We start from the raw sequence: 27,884 nt of genomic DNA, 5'->3' as shown, positions 1-27,884 counted from the left end.
TCACACTGATGAAGCTCAATAGAAACTGATCATCTACTTTTAAATGACTGTGTGGACACACTGTGGATTTAGTCCTCCATCACTTCCATTGAAAGCACATTTGAAGGAAATATTTTAATAGTCAGTATGAACAGGAGGAATGATTACAGAGAGGAAAAACTTGAACCTGCCATGTCATTTCTATGGTAGAAGCCATTAAATGATTATTATATTTAAGACTGCTTTATATACTTTGTATGAAAAGTGCATGAAGATAACTTTTGTTGTGATTTGGCCTTATATCGATAAAATTCATTTTTTACACCTTGAGGAAACCTCACATGCAATAACATGAAAAAAGTGGGAGAAACCCAATCACCAGGAACAGATGCTATAACTGGGTGTGTTTTTGAGAATGTGTAGCTTACATGTGTGATCCATGCTTGCACATCAGGGGTGGGTGATGGGGGTTCTTATGTTGGGGTATCCTACATACAGTACTTCCCACATCTCATTAACTGAATCTCTATAAGTTAACGTAGCACAAAGAAAAAATACACCATGAACTCCTGTCAATCACAATTCCATCAGCAATTTTAATGAAAATAAACTCTTTTTGTACAATACAAAACAAATAAATAGCCATGTAGCCCACAGTCCTTAGACAGACCTCCAGCCCTGAAGAGCATTACACTGGTGTTAGTTGGAATGTACAGCAAAATACAAGCATTGTGTTGTGTTCAGAGTAAGTGGGAACTGTGAACTTTGACTGAGGAGTAGCTGAATACAAGCTCAGTGGTCAGCAAATCATCTCAGATTTGTAGTTTTACCTTTGAGGATGCACACTTCATAGTTCCCACTCGTCTTGACCACTAACAGTATGACACCTGCTCAGGCTGTGAAGTTTGTCTCATAACAATCTATCATCCCTCTCCTCGGAAACTCCAACCCATCCACACTCAGGGGGTTTCACAAAACCAGGCTATAAAAATCTGATTTCTGTTGTTTCTTGGCGTTTGCTTTTGGTTTGAAGCGAGTCAAAGGTTGAGGTTGAAACAAAAGTTGAGAGGATGAAACTGCCTCAGTGATTGTCACTATAACAAGCCTCTGATCTGAATTCTATTATTAGAACACTTTCAAAGTAAAATGTGTTTACTCCAGGAATAATCTGACCTCGCTGGTTTGATTCATGTTTGGAACCTTAATAGGAATTCGAGCAACTACTTGTATTCCAAAAGTATGAAATCACTATAATCTACTGCCAGCTAATGTTTCTGACTATTGGTTTAATAAAGAATATAAATATTGTTGAATTAAGACAGTTTTATTTGAATTTACGTAACAGTAATCGTTAAATTCATTGGTAGAACTTCTGAAATGACACCATGGAATAATGATGTCAACAGAAAATTCATCTGCAACTATTTTGATAATCAAACAATTGTTTAGGGAATTTTTCAGGTAATAATGCCTCTGAAAAATTACTGGTTCCAGCTTTTCTCTTTTATATGATAGTAAACTGAATATCTTTGTTTTTTGTACTGTTGGTTGGACACTGAAGATGTCATCTTTGACTCTAAGAAATAATAAGGTGCTTATTTCAATTTAACAGAGTTTAGAGTTTTATGAAAGTGGAATATTTCCAACAAACTTACCAACTTAATAGTTTTTGCTGTATCTGCTGCCCTCTAGTGGCTGCCTTGGGTAAGAAACATCCAGGCAGAAAAACAAGCCTTTTGTGAAACCCCCCCCTCCCCCTCCCCTATCAGACCATTAGTAAAACAGACAGGTTATGGTTTTACATATTTTATATACAAACTCTGATAAATATATGGGGAGAACAACACGCCAGTTTTTTCTCTACATTCATTCCACAAAAGCAGCATTTTTAATAGCCACACAAAAAATATGGCAAATGCACAAATTTCAGTCTCGTGGACTTTTCTTCATTTACCCCCACCCCCCTGTGCCACATCTACAGTATCTAAATCCATTTGTCTCATATATGTTCACATACAAACACATATGTGAAAATGTTCAGATAAAAGCTATTCTTGGCCTCCTCATTGACATGGTTTCCATTAGTAATTGGCTATACCTCCATAGATGTGTGATCCTCAAACAGACAGGGGTTTGGACTATAAAAATGTTCCACTAATTATTATCCTTGCTCCTAGCAAAAATATCAGATCATTTCCAAAAACATTCATATTGGGCATTTACATATTAACATGTACAGTTTCGATCGTAGTGTTCTTTTATGTTGTAACTTGGTTACATCAGGGAAACGTCTAACAAAAACATCAGGGTCATAAGGACAGTAAAACCCTCCACTTCCTTTTTTTTTTCAGAAGTCATAAACAAGAGAATTCTCCCATCTCAATATAAATGAGTTCCTCCTAAAGCTGTACATTGAAAAGAGCTACACCATAAAGTGAAGTTTAACACAGTTCTCTGAAGGTAAGTTAATCTGTCTAAAGCTCTAGTAGTGCTCTTGCCCACCTCAAAATCAGGGTGAAAGTCAGTCTTTGGCCTGATCAGGGTCCACACTGAGTTGGTCAGTCGGTCACTCTATTCTGTTGTCACTCAAAACATATCCAAAGTCATAAACCACAGGTATACAAAATCATTACTACAAAAAGTCAAAATACACTGCTTTATCAAAGGACTTTCTGAAGAGTTCCCTTCCCTGGAACAAAGAGTGACAGATGATAGTGAGAGTCTGTGTGTGGAGACAGGACAGTGTGTTTTGGCAGGTGACGTTAAGGCTCCCTGTAGTACCTTGTTTCTATGGACACCATAGTCGTAGAAGCAGGAGGACAAGCAGAGACGTGCTATTGCTAACAGCCACACTATGCTGTATGGATTCAATGTGGGTAAGGTGTGTAAGAGCTACAGTGTATTATGTTGCTCTTTAGTAGCAGTGTGTGTGTATGTGTGTGCGCGCCTAAGAGGTGGAACGGTACATGAGAGAATTACTCGTCTTAAATATTTTCAAAAATGAAGATGATTTTGAATCATTTAGTCTATCTGGACTGCTTCTGTGATAAAATGTCAGACTGGTTAATTTATTTGCATTGAATTACTCTTATAATGCCTGTCTATTTCCCATTTTTTCTGATTTGAGTAAATGTGAGTAAAAGGCTTTTGTACTGCTTCCACATGTGTTGTATACATGCTTCTATATATATATATATTTATGTTGTCCACATATCCAGAACTCTGTTCCTTTATGTGTCTAGTAGTCCAGGATGGATGTTAGAAAAGCGTTCTCTCCAACTCCTCCTGAAAGACAAACCAGAGCAGAAAACACTGTTTTAGACACTATGAAGGTACTGGAACAGTGTGCTCTCATGTTTCTGATGTGTGAACTTCCTTTATTGTGATACTTTAGAGTTTAGGAATTATAGTCAGTTATTTGCTGGAGAGGCGACTTATTGCTTGTTAACATCCATGTAAAATAGATGGTGCTAGAAGCTTGGTGACACAGTGGCAGTCTCCTTAGTTAGTTGGCTAGATAATATAGCTGGTCAGCTATGCAGAAACAGTGTTATTATGGATCCCACTGCTTTTTTTTTGACAAGACCCACCCTACTCTTTCTCTTACGGGCTTACTATGATATTCTTACCCTAACCCATCTCACTCCTCAGGCCTAAACCTCACCCAACAAAGCAATGAAGGCAACAAGCACTAGCCAGCAGTGGGATCCAGATTAATGCATGGAAACATGCTAGCATTAGCCAGCCACTGTGGCTAAGACAGCTGGCAAATGTTTAACATGCTAGCAGCTTTTTTATCTGTTTCAATTAAAAGTTCAAAAAGATAGCTTTTTTAAAACTGTGCTTCCCAATTATAAAAATGAGCAAGAGTTTGTTATTAAGAAAATATGTCAGCTGGCTGGTTTTTTGAACTATTTTAGTTATTTAAAAAAAAATGTCAGCTAGTTAGCTTTTTGAACTGTTCTATGGTAAGAACATATGTCAGCTAGCTAGCTTTTTCAACTGTTTCATGAGAGAAAAAGTTAGCAAATAAGCTAGCTCAGCTGCTATTCAGACAATAATATGTTAACGCAAATTATTCAAGAGACATCTTTGTCCAACAGCTGACCTGCCTCATGTCTTTTGAGGAGGTTATACCAAAGCAGGTTTATATAAAATGAGATGGGGTGCTACAGCTAATATGATAGCCTTCTCCATTTTAAACCCTCCAGCTCTCTCAAAGGTTAGTCCTGTCAAGACTGTTTGCAGTTGGCCAACAGTGGGAAAAGTGAATCTGCTTGCTAACGTGTTACCTGTATATTCTTTATTGGCAAACAGTAGCTCAGCTCCAAGTCTTTTTCTGGCCAAACTTTGCTTATTATATTTTCTTTTTTATAGCACAATTATTTTTATATGCTTAACCAAACAAGCTATTACGTGTGAGCTTTGGTTGCTGGTAGGCTGATTTTTCACTTTGGAGAGAGCCAGGCTAGCTGTTTAACACTGCCTCCAGAGTAAAACAGTTTAAATGCTAAGCTAAGATAAATATGTCCTGATCCCAGTTCTGTACTGAACACAGACATGAGACTGGTATCTTCTAACAGTTCCCAAAATGCTGAATTTTTCTTATAACACCATGCTGTTCCAAAAGCAAAAAGTAAACTTATTACCCGGGCTGTGACATATTTATATCTGCAGTCATGTTCAAAGATCAGACAATGTTGCCATGAGTAACAATCATGCCTCTTTCTATATACTTTTCATCAAACTACTGTATATCATACCTCTTATCACTGCTGATGTCTTGCCAAGTCTCCACAAGTCTCCTCCTCCATCCTCTCCTCATCTTGCTCAACGTCCTCCTCCATTCTCTCCTCCCCTCCTGCTTCCTCCCTCTCCTCCTCCTCGGCTCTCCTCTCTCCTTCCCTGGCAGCTGAAGTGCAGCTCTGTCGCCCTCGCTGCCTCTGGCTTCGCCGCGCCTTGCGGGTGAGGCTTTTCCTCCTCGGCCCCAGACAGGTCTGAGTCAGGCTCGTGGCTGGACTGGAGGAGGATGACATGGTGGGACATGAGGAGGAAGGGGAAGAGGGCTTGGATCTGGACAGAGGGCTCTGGGCTGGTGTCGAGGCTGGGGAGGGAAGAGCTGCTGCGACTGGTGGGTGGCCTGCAGACGTAGAGGTTATAGCTGCAGGGTGATGTGTGTGTGAGCCTGAGGAGGTGCAGGCTGTTTGGGGTGTGTGACTGCTTGCTGCATCCTCCAGACCTGGATGTGGGGCAGTGTTGGAGGATGCACAGACTGTGGATGAATCAGGAGCAGTATAGCAGCCAATGTCTTCACTGTCTGCTGCACCTCTGCAAGGAGAGTCTGAGAAAAGATGAAAAAAAATTATGAATACAAATTTTGTACAGTTTTACACATGAACCTGGGTTTTAATTATCATGAAATTTCATTCATCCTTAATGAGAATGGGAATGGGAATCTTTTGCATATTTTTCTCCTACCAGGTCCACTGCTAGTCTGGGACTCATCAGTCATTGGTGGCTCTGCTTCCTCCTGGATCGTTGGTACTGACGCAAGTAGACCTGACACACACACACACACACACACATTGTAAAGTAATTTTCTAACCAGCACTGTGTGTGTCTATAGAAAAGTCTTCATAGACTCAAAAAAAAAAAATCTATTATCACAGTCACGCACTTCCAATCCTTATCAATCATTTGTTTTTTGCCAACAGATCTCTTCATGATTTTATAAAAAAAATCATAAGAGAGTAGAAGACAGAGAAGAGAAAGCAGATGGAGCATTGAATGACACAGCCAGGTTCCAAAGAGACAAAGGGAAGAAAATATTTGAGAGACTGGTACAGGAAGAAGGAAAAGAAGTTATTTAAAATTAATTTATTATTATTATTATTACTTATTTTAAGTTAAATATGTGACTTATATTGTGTAATATGGATGCTTAAAAGAAAGATAAGTACCTAAGAAATTGTGCATCTACAAAGCTGCTACAGGTGTTATTTTTGTTACTTCAAACCATTTTGTCCACTGATGTCTAGGAGCAGACTTTTTCCAGGGATTAAATGGATAAATGATTTTAATACAATACTCACACATAAGTTTACAGTTAATTATTGCTGTAATAATTCCTCCTCTCCGTACTGATTGTAAAGTGATCCCATTATAGCACAACCACACTGTAACAGGCGGCCGATTAAATGAACAGTGCTTGTTCAGTGCAAAAAAAGCATTTTAAAGCTGATCTGTAGCTCTTATAACGCTCTCTTTAAAGTCATGTTTTCCAGATGTTTGCTTGTGCACATCTGGCTGAATATATGTAGTGCAGCTGATTCTATCTGAATCAATACAGCTTCCTGCTAAAATCTGGATGACCTATACTCAATTTTCACACATCCATGAAACTTTCAGTGTTTTTATTACAACATCCTCTTTTTGTGTTACTGTCCCCGCAATGCAGCTCAGCAAGGACACGCTGAGGGAAAACACAAAAAGGGAATTTCCTTCTCAAATGAGAAACTGTCACTCTGGCATTTTTGTACAAAACAAGGCTTTGTCCCCCATTGTTTACAGTGGAGTAGAGCTAGGAAGGTCATGGCCATTAATAACTCCATTAATAAACAATATACACACAACTCATGTATAGTTCACTAACCCATAAGTGAAACACAAACTGTGATAAACCACCAACATACAATGCTGGTACCCTGCAGTGAGTTGACTTACTGAGTCCTCTGTAATGAGAGAGTTGCTGGTAAACTTGTTTCATCCTCTCAATGTTGAGCCTGCTGCCCTCAGCGTGGTTGATCATTGGTTTGGGATAATCCACTCCCACCACACAGTTGGCTGCCTTCTGGACTGCCTCTGGTGCATTCCAGGGCTCATAGATGTAGCGGTTTGGGTAGTCTTTCAAGATGGGGATGTAACGCCTGCAGGAAACATGAAAAAAAAAGAAAAAAAGACATTTGAATCAACATTAATCCTCTTTGCTGCCAACAGAGATTTAATATGGGAGATGATGGTTGATGTCAGGGTTAGAACATACCTGATGTAGTCTCCTGAAGGGTCAGTTCTCCTTCCAAAGCCGACAGGACAGTAGCAGTGGAAGAACTGTTGGAAGAAGGCACTGCAGGACAGCCACATCCAGCTGCCAGCATTTACACTCCAATCAGCATCCAGCAGCAGCTCCTCAAATACCTACAGGAACACACACACACACAATGCTGACTGCCTGATGTATACTATTATTTGTCTCGCACTAATCACATGTCAGACAGAGCTCTGTGTGTTTGAGACTGTGTCCTACCCTCATGCCGCTCTCCCAGCTGATCCACAGGTCTCCCCTGGTGAGGAAACAGGCCACAGCGTGTCTGGCCAGGTGGTGGATCCAGCCCTCCTGTCTCAGCTGGGTCATGATAGCGTCGATCCAGGGGAAACCGGTCCGACCCTCAGCCCACTTGGCCAGCGCCTCGGGGTTCTGGTCCCATGGGATCTGGAGTTGAACGGGTTAGGGTGACGGTCAATATGTAATATCAACAAGACTCAGATTCAACAGTTTATTCCTGCACAGATGTTTCAGGCAAAATGGCAATAGTGTATTTTGGACTGATGACAACAGCTCACTCAAGGCCATGATAATCACAAGTGAGCGTGGGAGCTCTGATAGAAACAGATGCACATGGGAGGAAAGCTCTCCTCTCCTGTCTTATCAAACCAACTGTGAAAAGCTGCTTTTGAGTTGTGGACTCAAAAGGCCCAAAAAAAAAAAAAACACCTGAGAGGAGACTTTTTAAAGATCTGTTTAACCAGATTGTATCCAGAGGTGTAAGTTCAGGTTATGTCAGGAGGTTTACTGCTTGAAAAACAAATCCTGGATTCTTCTCTACCTGAATGGTCATCTCATTTTGCTGAATCATCCTACATGTTGGCAAAAAAAATGGAGGTGTAACAGGCGTATAAGATTTTCAATTATTATTACTATTATTATCTGAGCACTATCGTTTTTTTTGTTGAGCCTCTTTTCTTTTAAGAGAACACATCCTATTGGACTCAATGTATCTACTCAATGTATTCCTCATCATTTTGGTGTTCCTAATTATATATTCTATCTCTAATTCATGTTTTTCCATTGTTGATTTTACCGTTTTATGATTTGATGTTTTATAATTTTAATTGCCTATACTTTTATTGTAATTATCAATTTAGCTTTAGATAGATAGATAGATAGATAGATAGATAGATAGATAGAGAGATAGATAGACACTTTATTTGAACATAAAATACAACCAAATATAAATATATTATATATGTATTTATTTATATGTATATAAAAAATATATGTCTGTACATATTAAATGTTAAATGAACTGTACTTATATAACACTTTTCTAGTCTAGTACAGTGCACCCTAACCCAGATGTGGAACACAGAGGAGTGTGTGCATGGTTAAACTGTTTAACTTGAACACTGATTTTCTGCTTTTGAGGATTCAAGCTTTCAACTTTGAATTCAAACTTGTGAGTTATGTTATTGTGGTGTTCTGCTATTGAAATAAATCAAGTGTTGCTCTGCTGTTAGTCATGACGTTTGCAGAGGGAAATGCAGTTTGTGGTGGGTTCTGGCAATGATAGCGAGCCAGTAAAAGATTGAATTTCATTATTTCAACAATGTTGAAGCTTGTGATGAGTGATAAGTTTGTATAGTTTTGGAATCAATGCTTGTTTTTTTTTAAAAATACAAGCATAATTTTAATACTGCTGTGGTAAATCATGAATGTGAATAATTGACTTACTTAGATTGTGTTGACAACCTCATGTCTGAAAATACTGATGGATTACAAGTTTCCTCCCTGTCACAATATAACAGAGTGCTGCATCGGCTCACCTGGACACAGATGGGGTTTGCTTCCATGCGGTCAAAGTTTGGGTTGTTGGTGGCGGCGGTGTAGAAGAACTCCCTCCATAACAGCTGGCCGAACAGAGACAGAGGTGGACTGCAGCGCTTACGGAGCTGCCAGAGAATGCAAGAAAGAGCAACTGTAAATAAAAAGTTATTCCAAGTATTCTAGTTTTAATAACGACCAGTGTAGCCTGAGTGGACATCTGTGAAGGTTGAGTAACAGATGTTGACAGTACCTTCATGTAGAGTTCTCTCAGGTTGTAGTAGAGAACCCTACAGGACAGACAGCCGAAGCGCAGGTACGGGCTGAGGCCGGTAGGACTGGCGTACAGAGAGCACGTGCTGCCCCGAGGATGCTCAAAGTTTGCCACCCACACCTACAAAGACAAACACAGTGAGGATACTCAAGCAGTCATCTGGGATAGTGTCAAACATTTAATAGTTCTTAGTTTAAGTAAGGCCAATATTCGCTCTATTTTTGCTCTATTTTTGCTCTCTACCAAACTTCATTCAAAAATGAGTCTGTTGTTACAAGTTTCTCTATTCTTTTATTTACTTATGTTCAGTTGCTTCCCCTTTGACATTTTTTGATCAATATATTCTGTCAATGAAAAAACACTTGGTGCCCAGATGTTTCACATTAAAAACCTTCCAGGGGTTCATATAGTGCTACACTTTCCTGACAGCTTTTAGTTTGAAAGATCTCCAGGATGTGTCAAGGTTTGACTGGTAAAAAAAGACAGCAAAGTTTATTTGTTCACATTGTTGAGCTGTCATTCAAAACTCCATCAAAATTTTATTCAAGGATTTATGGTATATTACTCCTTCCTCAATATAACAGACAACATGTTTGCAAAGAAAGCTTCTTCTGTATGAGCTTCTGGTTTACCTTTTTGTCCAGATGTTTGTTGAGTCTGTCCAAGGCCTCTGACTCTCCTCCTCTCCACACAGCTGGAGGTAAACCCTGCGTCCTGAAACCTGTAGACATATTTACACAGAGACAAGGTCAAATACAAAGCAGCCATCGTCTAATGATACAAACCAAGCCTACGTGCCCACTGCTCTCCTCTGTATTCAGGGATATCAAGCTAAAGTCCAGTTAGTGATGTGGTATGACAATGTGACTACTAACAGTTGTATAGTGAGTAAAGTATGACTCAGGACTTTTGGAGTTACATGCTAACTAACAAATAAGCAAGGACGCTTTAATTGCCAGGTTTCTGAATGAAGTCTGGCATGATTCCATCTCCATTTAAGATGACTGCTGTTTCACACAGTAGTTTAACTTTTCTTTGTAATCAAACAGCAGTAATCAATAAAGCTAATCACATACCCAGAGAATAGATGAGTGTAACTGTAACAGCATAGTCTTAAAGATGTCTTACACTAAACTCTACAAATGTAATAATAACAGTTGAGTGTACCTAGTTCTTCCAGTGAAGGTATACTGTATAGCTGGTCATGGTTGTCAGCTATTTTGGTGTGACATTTGTCCATCTGCTGCTGGGTGATGGGAGGCAGGGGTCTCCTGGGCAACTCCATTCTGCTGACAATGGTCTGAAAACGCTTAAAGGTGAGCGGAGGACTGTTGTTGTTCATCTCGATTATCCTGCAAGCAAAACAGAAAAGATACAAGGTTTAAAAGAAAAAATACATCGCAGAAATGATGTAACAAGTTTTAATGAGTGTCAGACATCTGTTCAAAGATCTCTCTAAGAAATGTCTAAATTAAGCTGTAATAATATACAACTAAATATTCATGAATAATGCTCCAATGCTTTACACCACTGAAACAACATAATCATTTGGCTACATATACAGATGTGGACAAATGTGTTGGTACTCTCACCGCTCATCGAAACAATGCTTCAATTCACCTGAAAAATGATCAAGTTAAAAGCAGTAAGTGGTAAGTCATAGAGAAAAGCAAAGAAAGTGTGAAAAGAGATGATTTTTTGCTTATTCTATAAAAGAAATTCTAAAATCACCTGGACAGATTTGTTGGTACCCCCAGAAAAGATTCTAAATAATTGGATTATAGTGATATTTCAAATGATCTGAATCCTATGGAACATCTATGGATGGCCAAACTACCAGCGGACAAATGGCAAAGTCTTATTGAGGGCTACAGAATTCGTTGGTTTGCAGTGATTGCCTCCAAAGGTTGTGCAACTATATAGAATATAGAATATGTGTATGTATATAGAATAAACAATGGTGGATGCCGATTACTTTGTCAAGTTATTCCAGAGAAAATTGTGGGTTCTTCTATTTTCGTTCGGGCTGCGTACTTTATTTGTCACACAAACAGTTGTACAATGAAATTCAGTGTCTGTATCTAACCTATCGTAAGTACTAGAAGCAGGGGGCAGCCATTGTGCAACCAAGAGGAGACCCATGCAAACACGGGGGGACATGCCAATTCCACACAGAAAGCAGCTGGGTACTAAACCCAAGACCTTCTTGATGTGAGGCTACAGTGCTAACCACTGAGCCATCGTGATCAACCAAAATAAATCGATACCAAGTAGTATTGAAATGTCTCCCGTCAAATGATACCTGCAATCGATCGATTTTTGCACCCAGATCTAAAAAATATGACTATTTGTATTGACTTGCTCACAGCCGATCAACAAAAGCATTCTTCGATTTAATGCCACATGTAATTGGTCCACTGCCACAGCAGCTACGACCCGTCTGTGGTGCTGAATTTGAGTTAGCACACTTAACAGCTCAGCAGCCAAGATGCCACCTAAACAGTAGAATGGGTATTGAATGAAGTACTCAACTGGTATCAGTATCACTTTAACGGTACTTGCATTGGTACTGGTATCACCCTGCCCTAATTTTCATGGAAGGGTACCAACAAATGTGTCCACATCTGTATGACGGTGGGCATAAAGATGGTGTACTTTTAACATGACTACTGTTCCACTACAAATTTCACCACTTAATCACACTAAAAACAGAATAAACGATGGTTCATGAATAATATTCCATAGCTCCGTTTTTCAATCAAACTCCATTCATAATGAGAAATCCATGGTAAAAAAAAAAAAGAGTGGTATACTCTTTTCAACCCTGGCTTAGAACACAGATATGACTTGCAAAAATATCCACAGCAAATTTGACTTTTTGAATTTTGTTTCATATCTGGCCTTAGTTTTCACAGTGTCTTGTCATAGATAACCTATTACAGGTTGCCCAGGTAATACAGTTTGAGCAGTATCATTATATTTGAAAATTATTTTTGTCTTTATGGCACACTTAAGCAAAAAACACATTTTATTAGTTAGTTTGTTGTAACTGTTTGCTTGAAATCATGAACTTGGATGACAGGATTTCTCAGAATGTGCACTGAACTGTCTTTAAACGCATCCAAAAATAGCAGGAAACTATTATTTACTAAAAGTCATCCATGAACCCTTCAAGAGTAATTAGTATTTATATTTCACCTTAAATGACTTCTTCTCAAGTGGTTTACCAGCAGTGCTAACATGAAGCTCTGTATTTATAGTTGCTATCTTATACAACCTGTCTATATCTGTGAGGACGCTCTGGATCCTTGGTTGGTGGATTTGCAGCAGGGATAGCCTCCTATTGGTCAGTTCATTGTGACTACTATGAATGAGCACAGTAAGCTGAGCACATGTGCACAACCACCAACATAAGAACACGCACAAAGCTAAGCTCCCCCCTGCCTCATGCACACACACAGTATTATTACACACACAGGCCAGTCATATTCTAATTGATTATATAATGCAGTGCTGTAATACTGTGCTCCACCAAAGGCTCTCAGTGTACACACACAGGCACAGGCTTGTATACAGGGGAAACTCCTTTCCTCCCCTCTCCACTCTGATCCACTCTGCCACCTGGTCTCAGCACATGGACAGGGGTGTGACATGCAATAGCATTATGTGACCACCAGAGGGCTCCAGGATGGATCTAAATACAGATTGTGGAGCATCCTCTGTGTATCTGTTTTTGTAGATTTTCCAAAACAACCACAACCTGTGACACTGCTCTCAGTGTGTGTGTGTGTGTGTGTGTGTGTGTGTGTGTGTGTGTGTGTGTGTGTGTGTGTGGAGTGTTTCAACTGTACTGACTAGAAACACGACATTCCAAACTACACAGCTGGTGACAGGAGGATGTTTGCTATCAAAGACAGCTGCAACATTTGAGAAATCCACATTGAGTCCTTCACTACTGTGTACAAACTGCAGCAGCAAGTGGAAAATTAAAACATTTAAAAAATAATTTGATGTCAAATGGGCCAGACTAGTAAAACCACTGCATAATAACTAGGGTTGCAAAATTCCGGGAATTTTCAAACTTGGAAACTTTCCATGGGAATTAACGGGAATAAACGGGAATAAACCGGAAATTTACTAAACTGAAGGTATGTTCTTATTAGGGAACTTAAATATAGTTGTGTAAAATAATATTTTAGCATAATCCTGACTAAAACAACCAGATATCATGCAGTACAGTTGAATATCTTTGCTATCACATGCTCACATAGCACACTGTTTACTGCAGGGCTACTGAGACCACGCCCCCTACATGCACTGTGCATTCCTCCATCACATGCACAGATGATTTCTACAGTTCTGGACCACACTTTTGAGCCCAGATCACACAACTTGAAGCCTGACTTTTGAGCCTGTGGTTTTGATGACATTATATGGTAATATATTTATGGATATGTTTATGTGTAAGTGCTATATTTAGCCTTATGGTGAAAAAAATAACAGCATTTTTTAAAAGATTCATTCTTAGTAAGTTTGAGAATTCATCAATTTACCACAGTTTATAACATGAAGACATTTACTTGAGCTGAATTTAAAAGCTAAAATGAGTTGATGAAGAAGCAGGCACTAGTGTTCCAACCCAGTGCTGACCTTCCTCAACATCCACTATCTGTTTCTATGAGACTGAGTTCCTGTGTTACATTGCATACAGACATTTAGAAGATCAAGAACAATGCATGTAAAATTGCTAAATATCAAATTTAGCAGAATGCTGTACCTGACTGCACAAGATAAAATAGTTACGCTCTGACCTACAGAAACCTACAGAAACCTACAGAAACCTACAGAAAGCTCAACCTCAAGCACACAGTTGCTGTTTATTAGCTGGTTATTTCTTTCATAGAGGTCAATATAAAGAGGATGGCTTCTTGTGTATGTGGTAAAGGAGAAAAGTTGATACGCTTCCAAATGTAATGATCAAGGGTCCCCTCCTTGGAAAGAATGACACAGCAAGTAACTGTTGTCTTAACCACTTCCCTGAGGTCATTACTTTGTACGTAAGTGTGTGTGTGTGTGTGTGTGTGTGTGTTTTAACGTGCTACGAACCTATCCAGGTTGTAGAGGGTGTGTGAGTTTCTGATAATGGTCTCCACTCCAAACTCCTGGGCCATCTTGATGATGGCTCCATCCCTCTCCTTCCCGTAAGGCTCTGGGTCGTATTCAAATGAGAGCCGGGTCACTTTCCACTCCTGCAGAGAGACACAGAGAGAGACTGACTTAGCCAGGAAACGAGTGCAAGTGCAGATGGATAGAAGACAAATCATCATGGGTAAAAACTCATCATTCAAGTGTTTGGGTTCAACAGTGTAACAGAATTAGGTCACGGTTTGTTCCATGTGTCCAATCAAGCTGCTGTTTTTGGACACAGAAGCAGTTTGGACAGAGAGGTTGCTCTGAGGATGTTTGGTTCATTTTTTTTTGTTTTGTTCCAGTCCTGTTCATGAAATCATCACAGATCATGTTGTACCTACAGCTGTGGTGATACGTTGATCAGCAGCTGTTTTGATCATCAATTCATCATTTTTAGTTGATTTTCAAGCAAAAATACCAAACTGAGAGCTTCCAGTTTCTTAAAGGTGATGATATGCTGCTTTTTTCAGGTTTCCTGCTTACAGCTGATCCAGAATGCTGCTGCCTGGTTATTAACAAGGTCCAAGAGACAAGACCACATCACCCCCATCCTTGCATCCTTACATCTTTACACTGGCTCCCAGTTCATTACAGGATAACATTCCAAATATCATGTTGGACTGTAGGAAATAATACATTTTATACATGAAACAACGTATTAATCATAAACTGCATATTAATCAATGATGAATATAACTGAGATATATAACAATGGGAGTTACTGTGTGATCACCATGTTAGCTGCTTTTTATTAAAGAACAGCTAAAACACAGAGTGGGACACACACTGTCTGTATGAACTCTTTCTCACTTTCTGATGAATCAGGAAAAAAAAGTCCACACACTCACAAGTTACCATGGTTACCCACTGAGTCTGCTTCTGCACAGTTCATGATGGGCAGATAGATTTAGGCTACTAGTAGTGCAGCATTCAAGTTCAAATCACACGTCTGCTATCACTCAGCCCTGTGACGGTTCATTTTGGTTCCACACTTAAATAAACTCCATGTGGACTCAGATGATGAGGATAACAGATTACATAGTTTCTATTGACAGCTTTCACACAAGACCAAATGAATCAGACTAAGCAATAACATGTGAAAGCACCCTTAGATACAGGACATGATCAGAAAACTGCTTTGGTTATATTTCTGTCATATATCTATTAGGATTTTATCCATGGCAGAATTTTCTAAGTTCAATAAATCAATCAACGAAACTTTACTTGTATAGCACTTTTTATACATGGCAATGTATCAGAAAGTGCTTTACATCTTAAAGACTAGAGCCCACTGATATATCAGTCAGCTGATACTACTATACTATATACTGATTGTTTTACTCTTTAATACAGGCATTGGCATCAGCCCAAAAATCCAGTATCATCCAGCCCTAATAAAAACACTAAAACAATCTACTGCACGTGTGTAACAATTGTAATGTAAATGTAAAAATTCTGAATAGCCGAATGAAATAAAACAAAAGATATGAGATTCAGAAAATATAATAAATCAATATTAAATTAAATTAAATTAAATGTAATGTAAATGTAAAACCAGAAGTGTAAGGTGGGGTATTAAAAAGGAAAATAAAGATAAAATACTAAAAACAAGAGGAGATGTGATGTGTGGTTATGAAGAGGAAAATAACACTAGAATAAAAAGGATAGACTAACATAGTAAAACAGGCCGAATAATGAATAAAAGAAAGACAAATTGCTAACTATTTAAGATTATGAGTAATATATCATTCACAGCCTCTACATTACACTACAGCTGGCCCACACTGACCTCTTGTGACAGCCTATAATAAGTCTCATATTGTATCTGTACAGTAAGACTTGTGCTTTAATGTGATGGTAAATGACTAGACTGGTATTAGTGCATAAAAAGCTAAACACTCAGGCTCACTGTACGGCATTAGAAGTAGAGGAGCTTGTTTTACTGACTGTGTTGCTTTGAGCCTGTCATGTTGTGACTCTACACTGCTGTGTACAATGATGCAGCTGACAAAATGAGGTTGGAGGAGCTGTGAGGCTGTGAATCATCAGGTTTAGGGGTCAGCTCTAATGTCTATAATGCATGTGGATTAGTTTTTTGCTGTTTTTTATTCATTCCTCCATCTATTTATATTGATGGAGGGGGGGGGGGCATACATGAAAACATCATTCCTCTTCTACAGATAGTTTTCTAGCTAGACTTCCTTTCCCCTTTTTTTTTATAAATATAATCAGGCTTGTATAAGAAGTGTTTTTATTCAAACACTACACAAAGCCAGTTTTCAGTGTGTGGTGTATGGTTGTTCACTGCCTGTGGTTTCTTCTGCAGACTGTGTGCTCTCCACAGTACATAATGCTGCAGCAGCAGCAGCAGCAGCAGCAGCAGCAGTGTGTTATGGTTATGTAAGGGTTGTTGTATAGAGATGGAGAGTAGCAGCACCAGCAGCAGCACGGCTCCTCCCTGCCTGGAACCCGACAAGGAATCTCCTCATAAAATGTTAACACCGTCTGCAGCTGTTCTAGTAACATGGCTCAGAGTGGCGGGAACACGAGAACCGCGGCGAGTCTGCAAAGTGTGAATTTATCTGATGTCGCCATGACGGCTCGTTAGATAACAGTGAAAACAACAAACGTGTTTTTTTTGGTTTTTTTCCACAACTGGGCTGCAGGGATTCTCAGTCCACTTCACAGCCATCATGTAACATAAGACACACACACACACACACACACACACACACACACACACACACACAGGTGTATTCGGCACAATCTGTGGTTGCTGGTTACAGTCCATTTCTGTCCACGCTCAACATTTCAAAGATCGAGGACAGATTTGAGCACAAACTGAGCCATCAAAACAACTAAAAAGACAAATCTCTTCTTATAATCTGATTGTGGTTGACAGTAAATGAAATGGTGCAGTATCAGCAACATGCAGTAAGGCTCATGGCTTCCTCCAGCTCTCTCTGTGGCTGCTTTATTACAGTTTGAACTCCACAGAGAACACTTTTAAATACTTGTGCTTTAAATGCTCTGTATGTATGTATGTATGTATGTGTATGTGTATGTATATATATATACACCTATATATATATTCCTATAGTACATTTATATTCCTTGATTTATATTGTTTTGAACATAAAATGAGCAAAGCAAATCTAAAATGATCAGCTAGCCAGGCTCACATGTCTATGTTGAAGATAAAAAGACTGCCTAGTCCTCCATAGACCATGGATGCATTCATTATTGCTGGGTATCTTTACTGATACATTTAAAAAAGGTATTGACCAAAATAAATCTATAGTTTCGAAATGTCTCCCGTCAAACAGACCGGCAATCCATTCTTTTTGCACCCAGAGCTAGACTCTTTGTATGGACTTGCTCACAGCCAATAAACACAAGCGTTCTTCGATATAATGTGACATGTGATTGGCCCACTGCCACAGCAGCTAAAGACCGTCTGTGGTGTTGAAGTCGAGGTGAATTAGAGTTAGTAAGTAGTACTCAGTTGGTATCAGTATCACTTTAAGGGTACTTTTTAAATGATACCCAGCCTTACCATCACATACATAGAGCTGTTCATTAAACTACAGTTTGATCAGTCCCACACAACTTTTTTGCTCTGATCAGATATTTTCAGATATTTTCTAATTAGGCTTTTTTTATGTAGGAAAGGTCTTACTGTATATGGCTGCTTGTATTTAACATTGGTGGCAGATCATTTAAAAATCACAACAATCTACAACTTCATTCATTTGAGTTACATTCTAATTGAGTTTAATATACACAGTAACATAGTTTCTGTAGATGAGAGATACAGTGGTTCTTCATATTTAGCAACAACATGTTTTGACTGCTTGTTAAGTTCCATCTGATAAAATCCCAGTGGCTGTGTTAATGATTAAAATGAACAGTTTAATTAGTGGAATGAAAGCTAGTAGTTTGGCACTGACGAAAAAGGACTATAACAACAACAGTGGAGCCTGACCTGCTGGCAGAGCTGCAGCCTGGCACTGCTTCAACTATGCACTGGCCTACTGCCTGACTCCAACACACCATGAAAGAAGAAGCACAGTCATGTATTTGCATTCCAGAGATGTTACACATCATTAATAAATGTCTAAATAGATTTTGAAAAGTGATCAGGCTTGTTGTATCCAGGCCAGCCCTTTATTAAATAAGCATGTGTCTTGTAAACTTTGGTCAGTTGTTTTTTATTGTCTGTGTGTACTGAGTTTGGAATGATGTGGCCTGCACCAGGTAGTGTGTAATGTGATGTACATGTGGGAAAAACAATAAGCAATGCCAACCAACAGCTGACATTCCAGATTGGCCTAACATCTGAAATAAAAGCACCTTCTGGCACCAGGCACACAGCCAGTGGAAATACACTGAAGGCTTTGGTTGGAAAAGTCCTCAGTCTATGTTGTGTGGACTTTTTGATGCGGGGTCTTTGGTGTTTGCGTGATGGTGGTGTGTGTGTGTGTGTGTGTGTGGACAGGTAACAGCCAGGAGTACACACCTTAAAAAGCCTGGGGAAAACATCAGTGGGCTGCCCTCTGACTACAAACAACCTGGAGTTGAGCTTCTTCAAACTGCTGTCCAAGTCCTTCAGAGCCTCCAGCAGAAACCTGCAGACACACACATAAAGCACACATGTAATTATGTCTTTATTATGGTTTATTAATAGAGACGGATACAGTGATAGACAGGCTAAAACAAGTGTCTGATGCAAGTTTGAAATAGTAAAAAAGAAAAAGAAAATGATCACTACATATCTTTATTACAAGTGTTTGATAGCCACATTTGTTTAAAAAAGAAAAAGAAAAAGAAAGCGTGTGTTTATGTATATGTGAGATTGCCAGCCAATATATCAATATCAGCATTGTAGTATCAGCTCTAAAAATCCAGTATCAGTCAGGCCCTAATAAATACAATACAGCACAGGATAGAAGATAAGCAAAGTAAAACATGGTACACAGTACAATCAGAGTAGACACCAGTAAACCTGTCATGATAGCTACTTTTATTGGACGATATTAGAGCTGGGCGATATGGACAAAATCAAGTATCATGATATATTTGACCAAATACCTCGATATCAATACTGCAACGATAATGTAGAGATGACTCTTGATGCTTTCACTGAATATTTCCACGATGAAATGTTTGATAAATAATCATCGGTAATGTGGATATAATGACAAAGTGGGTAAAAGGTAAATAACAGAACAGCTAGAACCGTTTGGTAAGTACAGAAAATGACACATTTTTACAGTAATGCAACATTTCAAAGCAGGAAGCAGGAAAAGACAACACTGATGACATATCATGATATTACCATATCCTAAATCTAAGACCATATCTAGTCTCATATCACGATATCCATATAATATTATTATACTGCCCAGCCCTAGACAATATATTATTGTCATTTGAAGATTTTCTACCACTGATATAATGATGGATTGGACTGTAAAAACACAGAGTGTCATTATGGTTGGGGACAGAGTTATTTCCCTTTAATTCTTCTACAGTCTCCACTCAGGACGTACACAGTGGAGGATGGAGGACACTACTAGCTTAGACTATTCGTGTCACATTGTCTTTTAGCTGCTAATGTGAAGTGTAAGGGTAATATTTTAAATAAATGAAGTGCATATATAGACATGATGATGTTGATAATTACGTTATTGTACGATACATGGATAGACACGAGTACAGTTTGTTGGTGAATTAACCAGGATTAGGTGAGTCAGGATTTTGGGGGTGAAGTACTGAACATTACATCATAACTGCACAATGAGCAGCTTGAACACAGCAGGTTGACTCACATTGTAGTACCTGCTGCACTTCTAAATTCATCTCTCCCTGTAATATCTAAAACTGATCTGTGAAATCTGACAAAAGCAGCTACAGTATATCACAGATGTACTTCTATAAAGCAAGCGTACAGCGGTTCTTAACATCAGTGACTAGCATCTAGTCTGACACTCAGAAGCTTTTGGATGATTATTTTCAAGCAAAACTGCCAAACATTTGCTGCATTTCTATTTTCATTATATTTGTTTTGTTTTAAAATGATGTTGTACTTTATTTTATATTATTATTCTATGAGTTTTATCTCTTTCTATCTGTTTGTTTTGTCTTTTAATGTCTTTTTAAACCTAGTTTCAGTCGTGCTTTTATTATACTTGATCTCTTTCATGACATTTTACTTTTGTTTTAACTTTTTAATCTATTTAACTTTTTCCTCTTATTTATTTTACTTTATTTAAATGTTCTTATTTTCTCTTGCCTGCATTGATCTCAATTTTTGTCTTTTAATTTGTTCTTTATTTTTCTTCCTTTTCTTTATGTCGTCACTTGTTCTGTCTTATTATCAGCTTGTCAATCACTTGTATGAAAGCTGCTATATGAATAAAGTTTGATTGATTGATTGATTGATTGATTGATTGATTGATTGATTAGATTTGCTGGTTTTTTCCATCATATTGTGAGCGGGACACAACCACTAATCTGAAGAATTTAAATTGTAGAGCAAATCATTTTATAAATTGACTAACTGAAAACTATAATGGACAACTTTCTCAATAATCAAAGTCATCTGTAGCCCTAAAGCTGTTGCTGCTTCACTGTGAAAGCCTGACAGTGATTGGCTGGTAGTGTTTTGCATTAACAGACTGCTGCTCCCAGCTTCTCCCACACATGAGGAAACACAACTTTCTACCAGGAACTATTGATGGAGATAGTGAGCATGTGGATGAGATTAGAGGAAAAGAAGCATTCAGTGATGGTAATGAGGCATAATATCAACGCTCCGTCCACTTATAGAACCATTACAAATCTCAATATTTTTTAGCCTTGATGAACAGAAACTAACTTACCAGCCTTCCAGCAATATAAATGTAGTTTATACCAGATTGTGGCTAAATTTTGAGCGACATCATCAGATATCATCAGAGCTGTCAATAATTCAAACAGATGTTTCAGTGTTGTTTCCCCGTTTCCAGTCAAACATCTGTTAAAAACTGTTCCAATGTTTCCTTATTCCCTGAACACAAAACACACTGCACCAGAGAGAGAGAGAGAGAGAGATAGAGAGAGAGAAACTCTACCTTTATTTCTTTTCCCTGTTTTACATTATAGTGATTTTAGGGTTTAGACCCGTGGTTAATAAAGGAATATCTTATCTTAGACTTCTGGTTGGACAAAAGCAAATTGTTAATGGTATAGACCAAATTATTATTTAACCCTTACATACTGTTTGGGTCAAATTTGACCCATTTTGATATTTAACAGCTGTAAAAACACCCCAAATGTCTTTTACTCCTAAAGTGAAAATATTTTAAAATGTTGCTACAAAAGTTTGTCCATTGAGGCTGTTCTGGGTCAAATTATCTCTGTATCTATTAACATGTGTTTTAGTGGAATGAATAGTTCATAGTTTTAATAAGATAGTAGTTATGAGGGTTTCTTTTTATGATCCAGATTCCATAAACTCCTTTAATAAGTCATTATCACTTTCAGTTAAATACATTATACGTTATATTTTCATGTCTTAGGTCAAATAGGACATGATATTGTGTAATAGTAGATGATCAACTATTGATGCTTTCTAAACATGAATATGAGTGGTCAAAATATGTAAGTATGTAAGGGTTAAAAACAAAAACTGGTCAGATTAATGGATAAAAGGATTGACTACATGTTTAATTTTTACAAAATTAAGAGGATATATCTTTGTACTCTAAACAATTTGGCGCTTTAGTAAAGACATGTTTGGCTCACTATGAAACTGTGGTGTCACAAATTAGACTATGGTGGGCCACCACAGTCTTTATAACTAACTATTAAAATCAATCACCAACTATTTTGATAATCCTTTCAGATTAAAAGGGTTTGGGGTCATTTTTTTAAGAAAAGAAAATTCTCTGAGCTTTTCTAATGTGAACATTTTCTGGGTCAGAGCAAAACAAGACATTTGAGGACGTCACCTCGGGCAGCGACTGACATTTGGGACTGTTTTCTGACATTTGGGACTGTTTTCTGACATTTTCTGCATGTTATCTTCTAACAACAACAACAATAGAACTGTAACCTGCAGTCAGAAAATGTCAAAAATCAAAAGCAGAAGTTGCACTAGAAGAGATTTGGCTGGCTGTCAGTGGTTGAAAGTGGACTCAGGCTCTGGCTGCTTATACAGCTAATTTCATTTGTATAATGGACAATGAAATCCCTGTTCAGGAGTGTCATGGTTATACAGGAAGCTATTGATACACTGGACAAAAACTGTGTTTACTTAGTTCAATACACGTAAGCTAGTGATCATTCTGAGTCAGAGAAAAAACCTGCTTAATCCTGTTTGTTTTTTGACCCACTGAAAATAATACAGGGAATGTTATCTATGAAAATACTTCAAACATCAAGGTTAGGTAACATGTTGACACCAGCTGGGCTTTTAGAATATGTCATTCACCTGCAGTTTACACAAAATGATATCAAACTTAATGAACTGAGCATGTCTCCAGTCCTCTTGATGGCTGCTGCTTCTCTCATTCAACTGTTAAACTAATGCAAAAACTAAGTGAGAACAGTGTTGATACAGATGGAAATCATCGACCAGTCAACCAAATCACACAAAAAAACTTTTCTCATGATCCATTATGTAGCCGTGCAGACAGAGGTGCATTTATTTGCCCATGTTTAAAAAGACATTCATTTCTGAGAGCAGTGCTGTCACTACAATACAATCAATGTTAATTAAAAAACTACATGTGAAAAATTCAACAATATGTCTTTACAAGAACATGTCTGGGCTTGTGTGAATAGTTTGCCTTGGGTTTGGGACTTTTGATTGGAAGACATTTCAATACAAACTATAACTGTAACTGTAAAGCAGGTATAGAGACAGATGTGTTGACAGCAGAAAATAAAAGCAAAACTGAAAGCATAAAATCTGCATACACTGATACATTTTGACCTTAGTGGTTTAAAGCAAAACTGGGTCAACTGTATTTTCATCTGCTCTTGATTAAGCTCATTTCATGTTAAACTGAAAATAAGGTAAAATAATATTTTAACAGTAAAATGTCAAAACAACATACTGTCACTGTAAGCATTCAGCTAACTATCACCATTACTTTCTTTTCTCACTGTGTAACTTCATTTTGTTGAACATTGGCCAAGCAAAACACATCTTGTCTGAATTGACAGACCCCGTTCAGGGTGTAAATAACCCACTATCCAGGTCCTGTTTTTGTTCTTGTTCCTGCAGCTGGATGTTTAGAAGCTGTTTACATATCTATCTGCTGGGAATGGAAAGTTTCTCTGAGCTCACATAACGCCTAATTTTAAGGGATGAGCCTACAAGCATGATTTCTGACTTCACTGCTCTGGAACTAACTGTGGTCCAATAGTCAACTTATAAAAAGTGTGATGTGGAAACATGAAGTCTCCAGTGCACAAACACTGAGAATGGACTTTACAGTGAAGGAGGAGACATCTTGTGTCCAGTTGTTAAACTTCTGAGATGAAATATACATATTTACATATTCATAAATGATGGTGTCTCTCTTTCCCACAGGTAAACACACTTCCCTGAGGTCCTAATAAAATATATCTGTTGAGATTTGGTCAAAATACTACAAGGATAAAGCAGCACAGCAGCCCTCTCATCATGTCTGAACAGCCCTGTTCAGATTGGCCGGCAGGCATCGACTACTCCTACAAACATACCTAACAGATCAACACAATCCTTTTCATTTTAAAAAAGTTAACTGCATTAGTGAATTAATGAATTAATTTGAAATGATCTTACAGTCTCCGGTCTGTATGCTCCACTCTGTTATGATTAGCGTCATGTCTCCAGCAGTGGAGAGCAGCCTGCTCTGTTAGCTCCAGGACAGTGTTAGTGTCCAACACACTGAACGTGCGCAGGATTGTTGGGGGTGAACCAGACTGAACACAGAGTGATGTTCTTTACCTCAGAGTTGGTTTAAGTTGTTTAATGCTGCTTTCATTTGTTACACATGTAGACAATCTATTTTGGACTTTTGCAAAGTGATGCATAATCATCCACATTGGCATCATGATGCATCTTAGAATCAAATACTCCTCCACCCTTACTGGCCAGCATCATGCCCCTTGGAGGGGAGGTAAAAAAGGGGTCCGATCATCTATGGAAAAACAATCACTTCCTCTGTCAGGAATAATTAAAAGATATTGTCTGTACTGTATGAAATGAAAGACAAGAAACAGACTGAGCTCTGCACAGGAATCTCCAGCTGGTATCCAGAGACAGCCAGCCCTCAGCAGCTTTCTGTGGGCCAGCAGTGTTTCTCTCTGTCCCCTGCTCCAGACCCTCACTATGCTAAATGTTCACCCTTAGTTTAGCTTGGTTTCATTTTATAGGGTGCGAGACTGACAGAAATATATGGCAGACCTCAGGACATTTAATGGGAGTAGGAGACTAATGCTGACATATGCATGGATGGGGGGTGGGAGGGGACCATTTCAATGAAGCCCCAATTGAAGTAAGAGGGGTTACCAAATCTGAATCACATGAGTAACATTACTCAAAGCCAGACTGCACCAAACTGAGAGAGGGTTTGTATTTGACAGTTTGTGTGTTAGTAGGCACATCAGAGAGCCAAATATTATAATAAAAAGTGAGTTTTTCATATTATGGGCCGTTTAATGAGGTAGAAAGGCGAAATGTAAGTTTATCATTTATATTTTTATTTTTATTTTTTATTACATTTTTGCTGAAAAACCATATGAGATAGTTATTGTGCTAAGTAAAGTACTGTATAAATACGTTAAACGTGTGTGGAGCAGGTCTCAGCTTGTTATTCTCATGACCTCCTTTCTACGTCAGTAAATATTGTGAACGTGCTGTCTGTGAGCAGCGACACATTATAATAACATTCAACAGTTACTGAACACTTCACTTATACGCCGAACATTAAAGTAAACAGTACTGACTCTATACAGATATTCAAAATATACAAAACGTATCAATAAATAAGGACAACATTAAATTATTCGTTTCTTCTATGTAGCTTGGCATGGCAGTCTCTCCAATGTAAGCTAACGCTAGCTAACTGACGTGGGTGGAGGCCCAAGCCTAAACTCCAAACGCAGCACAGTCACAAGGCAATGAATCATACAAATGGCGACCTCATAAATCGTGTTCACATAATAAGCTATGTTCAACAGTCACTTAAGGAACTTGTCAAAGATAGAGTTTAGCTACAAACCTCCATCGGTTGATTCCCACGTTAGCTGCGCCAGCGAACCACGGGTCCAGGATATAAACACAACGCACTGTGTCTGCTCCAGTCAGGGCCTCTTGCAACGCAGGATTATCGTGCAAACGCATACATTTGCGAAACCAGTGCACTGAATTCACCACCATGATTACTTCTTATTCCATCATTAGAGTAAATCCAGAGGAATCGGTCGAAATGAAGACTAAAAATGCAGTTTCAAAGGCTAAAACAGTGAGAGTTCAGGAGACTCCCGGGAAACTTTGCTGGCTGTCAAACGACAAATAACACTGAAGGGGGCGTGGACAACGCTCAGAGGTTACACGTTGGTGTCCCTGTATCTTTTCTCTGATTGGACAGACGGTAAAACGTCAACATGAATTACAAAACAGAAGAGCTATGATTGGTTGATTGGCATATTGCCCAGAGCTGTGGTGAAGAGCTGTGTCACGCTGCTGATAAAGATTCAAGCAAGACTCTTATCTTATGAAATGATCACAAATCTATATATCATTTCAGTTTTCACATGGTGCATATTTATGCAAAGTAGAATGCAGATTTAGATTCATATTTAAAATGCCTTAAACATGCTGGATCTCATTTTTAAAATTTTGTTTATTTTATTTTATTAGGGAGCTTATTCACTTTCCATAGCAAACATGGATAAGACATACATCACATTTACAAAAATACACAATAATATCGTATTGATTCAAATATTTGCATTAAGCCTTGAAAAATGTGTATTCTTCTATTGCTCTCCCTTTCATTTTATTTTTGAGTAGCTAACTGAACATTTGAACAAAACAATGTCACACATACTCATTAGTCCTCCTTCTTATATCACAGTCTTTTGCATTAGTCCACTGGAGATGACCACGTCCATTAAAGCAGGTCAGGTCTCTGTGTGATGATATACTTAACCCATTTTGACCACATTCCCCCTTGAGGATGTATGGTTTACAGGAAAAAAAGAAAAAAAAGAAGAAAAAAAATCAACCTCATGTAGGCTAGGCTGAAAAATCTATGTGTGCCTACAAATATAAGAAATCTAATCACTAAATGCAGGTTAACATCATTTTATATTGCATGCTCACTAACTAATGCTGCTCCTTGAAATGAGTCCTTTGGCACATAAATCCATCCCTTTTTAATTTATTTATGTATTTAATTATTTAGATTTATTTATTTGTTGTGGTGGTTACTGTTTAGGTTTGAAGTCTTTGCAATTGTTCTACCTAATGCAAACGTTGACTAATCAAAACCTTCCACTCCTTGGCAGACAAAGCAGCCACAATACCATTTTTTTGGCTTCTGTTCATTCCCCCACGAACATGGTCAATCATCATAATAATGCATCACAAAATGAATAACATCCACACAGCATGTAGCAAATGAGAACAAACCCATCTCAGTGGCTGCTGGAAAATATGGAGAACCATTGTTTAACCAGCAAAAAACATTGCGCTTTTTTTCATTTTGAACGCACTTCAGGTTTTCTTCCCATCAGCTGTTGCTACTTACCAATCAATTAATATAACTCTGAGAACCCTTTAAAATAAGCTCTTGAGGCTTATGAAAGTATTGCAGAAGGGCTCCTGTGGAAGACACCTGTTGTTCCAGTAGCAGGTATGGAGTGATTCTGTTTGGACTGATGTACAGTATCATCTATTTCATGTTTATAGTTACCTAATTGTTAGTTGGACTGCTCTTTGTGCTTTGCTTTTGTGGTCTCTTGAGAAGTAAGAGCAGGCATATCCTGAAGACATTGACTGAACCAAAATGATGTAAGTAATAGTGAAGTAGAAGTAACGATAACGATTATCATCTGACTTAATTGACACAACTGTATGTTGGCAGGATGTTGTCGGTTTTTTGCCTTCTGATTGGAAGCATGACTCTTACCCTTGCACAAAAAGGTAAGAAATTACATGCTCGAATTCTGTTCCAATTTCATGAATCAAATTGCTACATCAACATCCTGACTCTTCCAGGCTATGTAAGGGGATATCGGACACCTTATCCTGCTTCTCAGCCCAGTGGGTATGACAGTGGTGCTCCACATGGGGGCTATGGATATGGTGGCTATGCTAGCTCAGGTAGTAGTTCTGCAGGGGGCGCCTCTTATGACTTTGTTGCCAGCTCTGATGCTGGTGATGAAAATGCAGAGCCGGTCTTCAGTGATGTGTCTGATCTGGAGCCAGTCTACACCTTCAGCTCTCGCTCAAGGTACCAGCAAGGAAGAGCAATGTATACTAAAACTCGCTACACCCCAGGAGAGCCTGGTTCTGTAGGC

At 38.5% G+C, this 27,884-nt stretch overlaps 1 protein-coding gene across 3 annotated transcripts; it reads right to left on the bottom strand.

Moving 5' to 3' along the window:
* Window positions 1-548: 548 nt before the first annotated feature.
* On the bottom strand, window positions 549-25,848 carry cry2 (cryptochrome circadian regulator 2). 3 transcript variants are annotated; one of them, XM_053318686.1, is made up of 13 exons: window positions 25,580-25,848; window positions 18,841-18,949; window positions 14,238-14,380; window positions 10,299-10,483; window positions 9,764-9,852; window positions 9,111-9,251; window positions 8,860-8,985; window positions 7,283-7,468; window positions 7,022-7,173; window positions 6,703-6,905; window positions 5,458-5,538; window positions 4,731-5,320; window positions 549-3,250 (listed from the first exon to the last, which is right to left on the bottom strand). In XM_053318686.1, exons 1-12 carry the CDS (start codon window positions 25,735-25,737, stop codon window positions 4,749-4,751), a joined length of 2,145 nt encoding a protein of 714 aa, XP_053174661.1. In that variant the 5' UTR covers window positions 25,738-25,848; the 3' UTR covers window positions 549-3,250; window positions 4,731-4,748. The 3 variants fall into 3 exon arrangements, with proteins under 3 accessions (XP_053174661.1, XP_053174659.1, XP_053174660.1); XM_053318684.1 differs by having other exon boundaries at window positions 549-3,264; window positions 4,743-5,320; XM_053318685.1 differs by having other exon boundaries at window positions 549-3,261; window positions 4,743-5,320.
* Window positions 25,849-27,884: the final 2,036 nt, after the last annotated feature.

The sequence above is a fragment of the Scomber japonicus genome, chromosome 5 (genome assembly GCF_027409825.1).
Source record: "Scomber japonicus isolate fScoJap1 chromosome 5, fScoJap1.pri, whole genome shotgun sequence".
Taxonomy (NCBI): Eukaryota; Metazoa; Chordata; class Actinopteri; order Scombriformes; family Scombridae; genus Scomber; species Scomber japonicus.
The sequence above is the reverse complement of the archived record's forward strand: the minus strand, read 5'-3'. Positions and strand labels throughout refer to the sequence as shown.